The sequence below is a fragment of the Hyaena hyaena genome, unplaced genomic scaffold (genome assembly GCF_003009895.1).
Source record: "Hyaena hyaena isolate Hyena2069 unplaced genomic scaffold, ASM300989v1 scaffold_156, whole genome shotgun sequence".
NCBI lineage: Eukaryota > Metazoa > Chordata > Mammalia > Carnivora > Hyaenidae > Hyaena > Hyaena hyaena.
The window spans coordinates 1,095,502-1,106,679 of NW_024080788.1; the positions used below are offsets into that span (position 1 = coordinate 1,095,502).

At 39.2% G+C, this 11,178-nt stretch overlaps 1 protein-coding gene across 1 annotated transcript in view; it reads left to right on the forward strand.

Moving 5' to 3' along the window:
• The window catches only part of ELL2 (elongation factor for RNA polymerase II 2), a 69,176-nt gene extending 61,724 nt beyond the window's left edge, over positions 1 to 7,452 (forward strand). Inside the window, exons 9-12 of the mRNA XM_039239381.1 lie at positions 174 to 240; positions 3,631 to 3,802; positions 5,675 to 5,719; positions 5,810 to 7,452. Coding sequence (XP_039095312.1) covers positions 174 to 240; positions 3,631 to 3,802; positions 5,675 to 5,719; positions 5,810 to 5,926 — 401 coding nt within the window. The 3' untranslated portion in view covers positions 5,927 to 7,452. The remainder of the gene's footprint in view (positions 1 to 173; positions 241 to 3,630; positions 3,803 to 5,674; positions 5,720 to 5,809) is intronic.
• The last annotated feature ends 3,726 nt before the right edge of the window (positions 7,453 to 11,178 follow it).

An 11,178-nucleotide genomic window follows, 5' to 3' on the forward strand; every position in this document is an offset into this window, starting at 1 on the left:
CAGGGCCTCTATTGTCCGTGTGCAATTGTATTCCTTGCTCACTGTTGCTTATTGAGATGGAAGAATAGAATTTGAGGAAGAGTGTTCCAGATGTTTCTGATCTATTTTAGAATTATAGGCATTTTATAACCATACTGTTGGGCGAAAGCTTGATTTTCTTTTTTTCTTTGTAGGAGTTAAAGAGGACTGCACTGCCCCCACAGAGCCTTCTTCGACAATTGAACTCCCAGATTATTTGATGTAAGTTCTGACGTCTGCCAATGGGAGAGAACTGTTTAATTTTAGAAAGTTTGCAAATTCTTTTCCCATAATTTGCAAATGAGAAAAGAAGTTCCAGAAATAGAGCCCCAGAGCCACCCCTGCGTTTGAAAGGCTGCCATTAAGCCTGCTTGTCCCAAATCCACCCCTGTCTGCCTAAGCAGGTCGTGTCTCCCCCAGCTCTGAGCTCGGCTCCATGGCCTTTAAGTATAGGGAAGCCTGTCCTTTGTTCCGTGGCCAGGTCAGGCGTTTGATGATGGAAGGTTTCAGGGGTCTGACTCTTCAAAGCTGACAGTCTATCAATGCATATTCACTTGTTCCCCGCAAAGAGAGAGTTTATTACCGATAAAGAGCTAATACAAAGTAGAGATAGACTGATTTTCATTTAAATAAAGTTCTGCCATCAAATTAATTTTAAGAGGAGAGAAGAGAGAGTAAAATCGGATCAATTCACTTTAGTACCAGTTACAAGGTTTTTCTTGTTATGACAACAAGCTGCTAAACGCTGAGCTGGGGACATTTTTGTAACTGGTTATCACAGAAATTATAACTTGTAGACATAATTCTAGCTTTTTTATAGACTCAAAGTCTTCTGTAAGAAAAAATAATTAAGTTGCAAGAGGCTGGAAAAATGGCGAGTGGAAGAGCAAACAGATTTGACCACAGATAGCTTTGAAAATGAACAAATGTGTGAAATAATTTGAATGTAGATTGGAAAATGGATCTTGAGCTGTTATGCACATTTTTTCTCTGTTAGCGTCTCATGGTGGTCAAAGTTAAACTGTGCTGTTTAGCCTTCCGTGTACCACAAAATGTTGATTTCCAGAGTAAAGAATATTTTATACTTAAAATGTGTTACTTTTGCTTAACAGTGGTGTGAAAGCTATACTTATTGGGGAATGCAACGGCACGAAACCATAATGCTGGTTATCATCTCTTAACTAAAAAGAACCCAAGAGACCATACTGAGCACTCTCTCATCGGAGGTGGTATATGGTTTTAGAATTCGGGACGTGGGGGAGCTTTGAAAAGCCGCTACCACCGAGCTGGCCCAGGAAGGGCTGGTTGGGGGACAGCACAGTGTCTGGCTCCGCTGATGAGGGGGTTCGCCTCTCCTACTGCAAACCCACTTCTTAAAAGTCCTGCGGAAGCCGGCCCCTCAGATGTCAACTGCAGGACCGTGCCCTCCTTCTCTCGTGTTGGATTTTGAACTCCTCTTTTTTGTAATCATGATGTAAACTAGTTCTGTGCGACACAATTGTGTGGGGAGGCCAAAAAAGACTTCTAACCCCTTTCCCCGTGGACTCGGGCTGTTACTGTGCTTTTTGTCAACTTAACCAGTTAATTCTGTATTAAAAACTGATTTTTTTAACACCTGCATCTAAGGGATGGTCGCTGCCTCTGCCTCAGCACCTTTGGCATCTATCTTGTCACATTTCTGGCTCTCAAAAATCACGAAAGTACATAACCTATGTAACTGTTTGAGTAATTTATAGAAGTAAAAGCGATTTATTTTATCCCAAAACTGTCTTATATGAAAAGAGCCAATTTTCTTAAAATGGGGAGAAAGCATGACTTGTCAGAAAAAATCACTGAAATTACAGAACTTAAACTTGTTTCTTAAGAAAACCAAAAAGACATACAATAAAACCTTAATGATCAGCCTCTGAATAAGTCATACCTAAACCACAGTATCCCTAATTTTTATATAATACTTCTGTTATTTGTGGTTGTGAAATATCCAGACCCTTTAAAATTTTGTCCCATCACTGCATTTAGAGCCAGCTGTAAAACCATAACAATTTTTGTTAAAAATAGTGAAATGCTTTTCATTAAAGTATAACCAAACCAAGTATTAAAGTATAGTCTTCTATAATAGCAACATAACTGTTGGCCAGTTTAGTATTTTTCCCTAAGGAAACTATTAAATAAAATACTGAGGGTGTAACCTTGGGTGTGATCTTGAGAAAGCAGAATATTTCATATAACACACGAAGCCAGAGTTTCTCGAGCAGTTTAGCCATTTTGCTTACGTGCACTTATCCGCAGGAAGCTCTTTCCCGGCCTGGGCTTCCTCTGCCGTCAGGACAGCCCTGCATCGCTGCCCGGCTCACCACACTCCTCTTACAGCAGAGGCACCGGCATACCAGTGCTGTCTCCCTCACACTTACAAACTTAAACCACCACAGCGTCCAACTCAGCATGAATAAAAATATTAATGCGGACATTAAGTGCTCAGTTGCATTGCTTTTCTCACATTGCCAACCAGACATTTGTGCCATCTCATGTTAAATAAAACTGGTGAGGTTATCTAAAACCATTTTCATGGAGGACTGAACTCCAAGGTTTTCTCACGGTTAAGAATACCTGCGCTTGCCTGGGGGTTGCTGAGGCACCTGCCCCTGATGGAGATTGTTTTGGAATATCGATTTTTATCTCGGAACATCAAGGCGGGAGGGAAGACAGAGTACAGAGACCCAGGCCAGCCCCTGGTGTGATCCCACTTCCCAGAGCCATAAACAAGTAATACTTATTGTGTTTTAATATTAAAATGATGTTCTAATTTGCTTACCGCTGAATAAACTGACACCCTGGGAAAATGGCCTTCACTTCACCCAGAATTGTGGCATTTTTATTAAGAAACTAAGAAGAATACTATGACACTGACGTTCAGTTACATAGAATATGACATTTAAGTGTTGAAAAGAACTAGAGAAATATGCCCCTTTTTTCCTTTTTTTGCCCCCTGTCTCTCATTTCAAAAGAAGACTATTATTCCCTTTTGTATTCTGTTCGCTTGCCTAATCAGACACGGGAGGAAAGAGGCAGAAGGAGCAAGCCTGAGGCACCTTGCTGGTAGCAGGAGTGAATGGCCCAAAGACGGACCTCCTCGTCCTCGCAGACAGCCGCACCGCTAGAGAGAGCTTTGACTTCAGCATTTAGTTAGTGACTGTGTGACACTCTCCTGGTTTCATGTTACCTACCGAGTCCTTCTATTTCCCTGTGACTCGTAACAGATGGGTTGGCCCCTGCCGCTAGTGTGGTAGTGAATTATTTTGGATAGAGAAAGGTTTGGGAAGCTAACTCTGTATAAACGTTGTTTTCTAACAATCACACTTCCGGTTCCGTTGCCACCCTGTGCTTTTCACATTTACTTTCCTTCACTAAAGGTGTTCAGCTCTCCTGTGGGGTAAATACACCTGAAAGTTCTATGAAGGCGTGACACGGCAGCACACTGTGGCAGGGCGGCATTCATTCTAGGGAAACATGCTTGGATACAGTCTCTAAATATGTGTTTTAAATGGCAGACTTGTACGTTATGTTTATTCTGTAGTTTCTCTCCACGTACTTTTTTTTCTCTTTTCTTATTAGAAAATACATTGCTATCGTCTCCTATGAGCAACGCCAGAATTACAAGGATGACTTCAACGCTGAGTATGACGAGTACAGGGCCTTGCATGCCAGGATGGAGACTGTAGCTAGACGATTTATCAAACTTGATGCACAACGAAAGCGGCTTTCTCCGGGCTCAAAAGAGTATCAGGTAAACATGTTTGCTCCTAGATAGGCTCCCATCCACATTTTACCTTCTTTGTTCTCTACCCAGCCCACCCCTAGGCATCCTACTAGCCTTCAGAGAATGTCCTCCAGCAAACCAGCCTTTCTGCAGTGTTTGGTCTTCATTGAAAATTAGCTAGGAAACTAAATACAATATTTGAAATAGTTCTCTGAAATAAGTAAACACAATGGACTGTATTTCTGTCAGTGGAAAAAATAAGTTTATATAACGTGATATGTATGTACATATGTATATGTATTATGTTTATGATAACATAATAGAGTATCAAGGTTAAAAGCAAACACAACTAAATAGGAAAAAGTTGGATTTGGAATTTGTTGAAATATTTAGTTGCACTGCTAACTCAGACCATAGAATAGGGAAGATCTAGACAGAAAATATAAAAGGGGGTTTTAATACACAGAGATTTGGGGCTTAAGCAAAGAAAAGCTTGGTGTTTCCAGCTATTCCAAAGACTGACATTTGTTAACAGATAACTAGTCCATTTTCACTTCCCCGCTTTAATTAGTAGTATCACCATAATTGGCAAACCAGTAGAAGGCAGACCCACATACTGGTTGCTCTCATAGTTCTAAGCAAAAGGATTAATACAAATGAATGTGCCCCTCTTTGTGTAGCCCAGATAAATTTGTTGCACTTCACAACCATAGATGGTGCCTTCACTCGGGCCTGTTACTGCCGTTCTGACAGGAATCTCCATGAGAGATCGTGAATGGGTTTCTTTAAACAGGCTGCCTAGAGTTATGGAAGACTTTGCTAGAGGAATTCGTGTTTGAGGGTATAAGAGGTCATTGATATGGGGGCTTGGGTTTTATATATATATATATATATATGGTTATTTACCAATATACCATGATTATATTTAAACTAAAATGTAATTCCAAGGATTGCTTACTGGTTAGTAGCAGGCTCCGGAGCTAAACTGCCAGGGTTTGATTCCCAGCTGTACCATTGAATATTCGGGTGACCTTGGGCATGTTATCTCACTTTCTTCAGAATCCCCATCCATAAAATAAGGTGATTATAGAGTTGTGCAGAATAAACGTAAGTATTTGGAAATTGCTTACATCCATAGTACATAAGATTAGATAAGTATTAGCCATCTTCCCTAGCCACCCAATTTCCCGCCCTAGAGGTAGTCAGTAGTACTGGTTTCCAGTGCATTCTTTCAGAGGTGTGTGTGTGTGTGTGTGTGTGTGTGTGTGTGTGTGTGTGTATTAAATGTATATACACAAGCAAATTTGCATATGGGCCATATGTAATTAAATCTGTCATCAGTTACAATATGTACCATTGTCTTCTGTTAAAGTAAGTTAACCTGTCCATACATTATTTGTCTGATTGCATTAAAAAGAGAAGAAATGTGCATCTTAGTAAGGAAGTTCTTAGAATATATTTCCTCTCTTGAACAAATATCAAACTGTATAAATCATTCTGCACTTTGCTTTTTTTCACTAAATATAATGCATCTTAGAGAACTTTATATAAGTACATGAAGCACTTCCCCCCTCTTATGGCCTCTTAATATTCCTTTGTATGGATTAATAGACATTTAAATTTTCTCTACTGTCTTTTGCTTTACAAACGGTACTGCAGCAAGTAACCTTGTACATGCGGCATTTCACTCAGGCACAAGCATATCTGAAAGAGAAGTGTAAGTGCTGAGTCAGTTTTGCATTTGCCATTTTGATAGCAGTTGCCAAATTGCCTTCTTTAAAGATTGTACCAATTTACATTCCCATCATCAGTATTTCCCACACCCCTGCCAAATGTGTGTTAGCTATTTATATTGCCAAAAAAATTGTTCCCTTCTGATTTTACTTTTTAATTTTGTAGAATGTTCATGAAGAAGTCTTACAAGAATATCAGAAGATCAAGCAGGTAGGAATCACCACTGTGGGCTTCTGACCCGTAATTGGGCAGTTTTATATATTCTGCAGCCTAATTCCTCCCTGTTTTTTCTCTCTGCAGTCCAGTCCCAATTACCATGAAGAAAAATATAGATGCGAGTATCTTCATAACAAGCTGGCTCACATCAAAAGACTAATAGGTGAATTTGACCAACAGCAAGCAGAGTCATGGCACTAGATCTCTGCTTGGACCAGAAGATGTGAATAAACTTAAGCTTATTTATTTAAAATTCCAAATGAGTTGCTCTAAGATGCTAAAAAAATGAAACTTTGCTTGTTGAAAGTTTCAGTATTAGTAAACTTGAGTTATTTACTTTCTTTTTTTCCATTTTACTTTGCTTCCCTGCATTTTTGAAGCTGCTTTTTCTGGTCTTTCTCCCCACCTCTACCCCACCCCTAAGACTTATGTTTGTCAGTAGAAATAATTTTTTTTAGGTATTGGAGATCCAGTGTCTATACTTCGAATCAGCTCTTTTCCTTAAAAACTTATGTCTGTCATTAGAAATAATTTTATTTTTCTTAGATATTGGGGATCCAATGTCCATACTTCAAAGTTATGTGTGTTTAAAAAAAGATAAAAACAGTAATGTGCAAGGTGAAATGCTTTTGGATAAACATAAGCCTATTTTCTGACCTTTCTTAATGCAAACTCTTTGCCTTAAATGGTAGAATATTTAGAAATTTGCACAAAATACAAAAAAAAAATTTAAACATTGTTTTGGAGGGTTAAGAAATAGAAAGCTATATGTGTATGTGTGTAAATATGCACACACATATGTACATACAGGCTGACTTGATCTAGAACAGTAAATCCGCCCTGCAAGTTAACCCCCCATTGCAATGGTTGCCTTAAGGTGTTTGCTAGTTGTGTACATAGTGTGGTTAATCATTAGCTACACTACTTCCCACTTGGTTAGAACAGTGGGAAGTATACTGTGGCCTACCAGCGTCTGAAAGCGTGTGCTCGACCAGTATGTGTGCAGAGGTGGTGTGGATGTGAGCGTGCATGGAGGAAAAAAGCTGCTACTCTCAGTAGGCCAAACGCTCAGGTTAAACAACAGACGAGTGTTACTGTAGGGGTTTGTTTTTTTTATTTTTATTTTTTCCTGTCAAATTGCTACTTCTGTCGTGGAAGACAAAAGCATTTCCATTTCAACAGTTTGTCAGCTTTATTAATGTTGGGCAAAATCAATATGTTATGAAAATGAAACAGATCTATAGTTTTGGGGCAAAATTATAAAATTAAACATGTAGGTAACCTATTTATATACTGCTATAAAGTATTTTTTGAAGAGAGATATGCAAAGAAGCTATTACCTACATGAAATGTATATTTAAAGATTTTTTTTCATCCTGGGAGCCAGGAATATAAAAAAGAGTGGATATATTTAACCATAACATACTGTGATTCATCAAACAGCACAAACTTTCATTTCATGGAGTTTATCTGTTGACGTTGATTTAAACTATCATTTGTTTTATCATGTGGGAACATAAGTTATGTGGTCAAAAATACAAGGATTTTGAACTAATGTTGATTCAAGTTGTGTTGTCTTATTGTATTGTCTTTTCAAAGTGCTGCCAGTTGAAAAGGGAAGCATTATGTTTACAAATCTGTTTTGAAATGTTTGCCAAAATTTTGGTAGTATCTTTAATAAAGATGTTTGTCTCCAGCATCCAAAAAATAAATAAATAAACAAACAACTTTGTTGTGTATCGGTATAAACCAGAAAATGTTGGTATCTGGAAAACCTGAGAGGATGTAGATGAACTTTTCTCTTTGCAGTTCTTCTAATACATTAACTGGAAAGAGTAGGTAATACAGAGAAGTATACAGATGTAAACAGACTGTACAAAGACTGATACAAGACCCTGTACACTTTAACTCTGTAACATTACTACAGAAATTTGACTTTTATGTAGCACACACCTCTTAAGGAATTTGTTTCTTTTAGCATTGAGATCCCTGGTGCTCTTCATTTTACCTCAGAATTGGTACAATCATTACTAAATGTTCATTGATTTCAAACTGTGAGTTGAAAAAAGATAGGAAAGGAAACGGGAATAAATGTGTTCTTCATATTATGGTGGAGTCTCCCGAGGGATTTGTCTATAGGTGATGACCTCACTGGTGTCATTTCTCGGACATCTTGGCCTTTTAATCAAAGATTGTCTGCTGCTATTTTCTAGGAGCAGTGTTTCTCAAAAGCAAGGTGCTTGGACCACTTGCATCACCCGAATTAGAATCTCTAGGTATAGGGCCCAGGTATCCACAGTTTCCTAAATATCTGGCAAGTGACTTTTGCCAGTGAAAGTGTGAGGACCGTTGGTTTAGTGATGGCACTAATCCTTTATGTCCCTAAATCTCGGAATCTTGAAGTTGAACTATTGGTTTTTTTTTTTAATCCTATGTCAGCAGGTACAAATCCCTCTTCCCTCTACATCATGTGAGGCATCCTCTCAATTCTTTCACTGACAACTCTTATTTCAGAACTTTATGAACAAGACTTCCATTTGGTTGTTAGCCCTTGGAGCTCCCACCCACCTCCATCAGCACATCTTTTGGTTTACAAATTGGGTAATAATGGAAGCTGGAGATATGTCATGAAAATCCAGCATTGTACATTCACAGACCTGACCACCTACCTATAAAAGCCTTAACTTAGATGTCTATTAGGTACATTGGGCAGATCCTTGCAAAATGTGTTTGTATCAGTCCCAAATTTGAGCTATAAATCTCTGAATCTGCTATTACTCAAGACTACATCTCTTTTGAAGATAGCCATGAGCCTAGTAAAATATTTATAGCCATCCTTTATCTCCTACTACAAGATTTTTAGATTCTCTCAAATAATTGCTGCAGGAATGAGTGGCCACTTAGTACCAGTTACTCTGGCAGAAGGATTTATTTAGTTTTGAGAGACACAGTAAATATAAAACAACATTATCAAGATGAGAGAATGAGGTGTGTGTGTGTGTGTGTGTGTGTGTGTGTGTGTGTGTGTGTGTGTGATCACATTTCATCTAAAATAATTTGAAGCACTTTTGGAAATTTTTACCAGCACCAGATTAACTCCAGATTGAATGAGCAGCTGACTGAGTACAAACCAAAAGGAACATTCACTAGATGTAATTTTGTTTTTTAAGTAGGGATTCTGTTTCCTATCTTGTTATTTATTTCCCATGGAATACTTGAGGGAGTAACATCCAACTCTGATTATGATGGGTGTTCAGTACTTGCTCTCACAAAAATAATTGGTGTGATCAGTTTATATCTTTGCTCCGTGCACAGTGACTTTAAAACTTAGTATTAATTTCCTTTCATCTCTGATTGATCTTTTAAACTTTATAGGAGTTTTCTTTTCCCTTAAAGTATTTCACCTCATTGTGGAAAACAAATGGATACTCACATGTTGGAAGCAAGATGCTGAAATGGTTAGACGCAAGTGGTCCATCAGCTCTGACGGTCTCCTTGGTTGCCTAAGCCCTTCCACTAGTGCATCCTCTGCTTCTGGAACTTGGCTGAAACTCTTTAGCCAGTTCACTGTATTTCTGGCAGTGTGAGTGTTGAGTCATGTATGCTTGGTATACGCCCTTACTACTTTTGAAGTTCTTACAGTTTATTACTTGCCTAAGTGTTACTAAATCCTTTTCTTATGTGTACCAGATTGGGGGGGGGGGGTCGGGATTATAGCCAGCATTTAGAGGAACCTTTTGTGAAAGGATATTAACTGGCACTACTGAATGGAGGCAACAGAAGATGTTATCATTGTTCTTTGTAACCTGAAACTAAACAAGGCTGTGAGGCTCATTTCAAAAATATTTCGAAGTGTTAAAATATATATACATATGCGTGTATGTATATGTATTACACACAGTTTCTCAGTTCCACCCAAACCATGTCAGGACTCTCAAAGGTAAAATGTCACAGGGACTTTGCAGGTGTTACTAAGCTCAGCAGCTGTGGTAGTCCCTTTTCTACACCAATTGCAGTTCAATAAAAATGTTAACTTTGCAATTCTGGTAATTGTTTTTCCTTTGTCTCCTTTCAAGGCTCTTAAATTTATCTTTAAAAACAAAAGCAAAAACAAAAAACAACCATAACAGAGTGCTCTCTGATGCCCTAACGTAAGTGATCCTGCTGGGACAGAGCTATTTCTTGTTGGTGACCCTAGGAAGTGGGGGCAGGGTATTTGCTCCAGGATCCTCCCTGTTTTCAAAGTGTAGGGCATGCCCTCCAGAGGCAACATCTACTTGGAGAACAACAATCACCGATTGTTACCGATTAAGGGTTTCCTATACTTGCACTGTCCCATTTCTCCTGTCCTCAGGCCTGTTATCCCCATTGTACAAGTGAATGGACTGAGGCTTAGAGAAGTTAAGAAACTTGTCCAGACACAGCTAGTAAAGAGTGAGCTGGAAATCCTGACCCCAGCGTCTATGTTCTTAACCGCTTCTCTATATACTGGTACCTTACAATGAGCTTCACAAAATGACCGTTCCAGTGACGCCAGAGAGGCTAGACAAACTCTTCATTCAAAGAAGACTAGAATGTGGCATGGGCGTGGGGGGTAGTATCTAGTAGATTATTCTCCATGAGTTGATTTTGTCAGAAATGATAAATGTGAAGGAAGGCCAAGTACTTTTTGAGAAAAGTATGTTTCCTTTGTTTTCGAATGTGTGCAGTCTTAACAGGCTATTTGAAGGAGACTGGGACAGTGCAGATAGAGACAGGAGGCAGGGTCTGGAATCACACCGTCTCCTCTTCATAGTACAAAGTTATCTCAGGGGCCCCGGGCTGGCTCAGTCACTTAAGCGTCCAACTCCTGACTTTGGCTCAGGTCATGACCTCACAGTTGTGAGATGGAGCCAGCAAGCCCCGCGGCAGGCTCTGTGCTGGGTGCAGAACCTGCTCAGCATTCTCTTCCTCTCCCTCTGCCCCACCCTCGTCTGTGCTCCTCTCTCTAAAAAAAAAAAAAAAAAAAACCATCTCATTAACAGACTCCAGCCCTAGAGGCTAACCAGTCAATTAGACATAAGGATATTCTAGCTAGATCCTTAACTTCCAGGTTCTACATGTTTTCAGAAGGAATAATAGGGAAAGGAAGAAATCCTCAACTAAACATTGATATGAAAACAATTGGTTGGTCAGTACCAGCCAGCCGTGATTCTGGTTAGGTTTATGAAGAGCCTTGTGAACAAATGGGGTCCCCAATGTTATAATTGCTTCTGTAGCCCTCCCCCACTGGACAATTTGACACTGTGTTCATCTTTTAACTCCTTTCTTCAGCTGTAAAGTGAAAACATGCCTTCTTACTGGGACATGGAAGAGGCTTCATCATGGTCTGTAAAGCACAGGGGAATTCCATGAAAAACAGCCATCTGAATTGGATTGTCTGCTGAATGCAATAGGGAGAATTTGTTGGAATA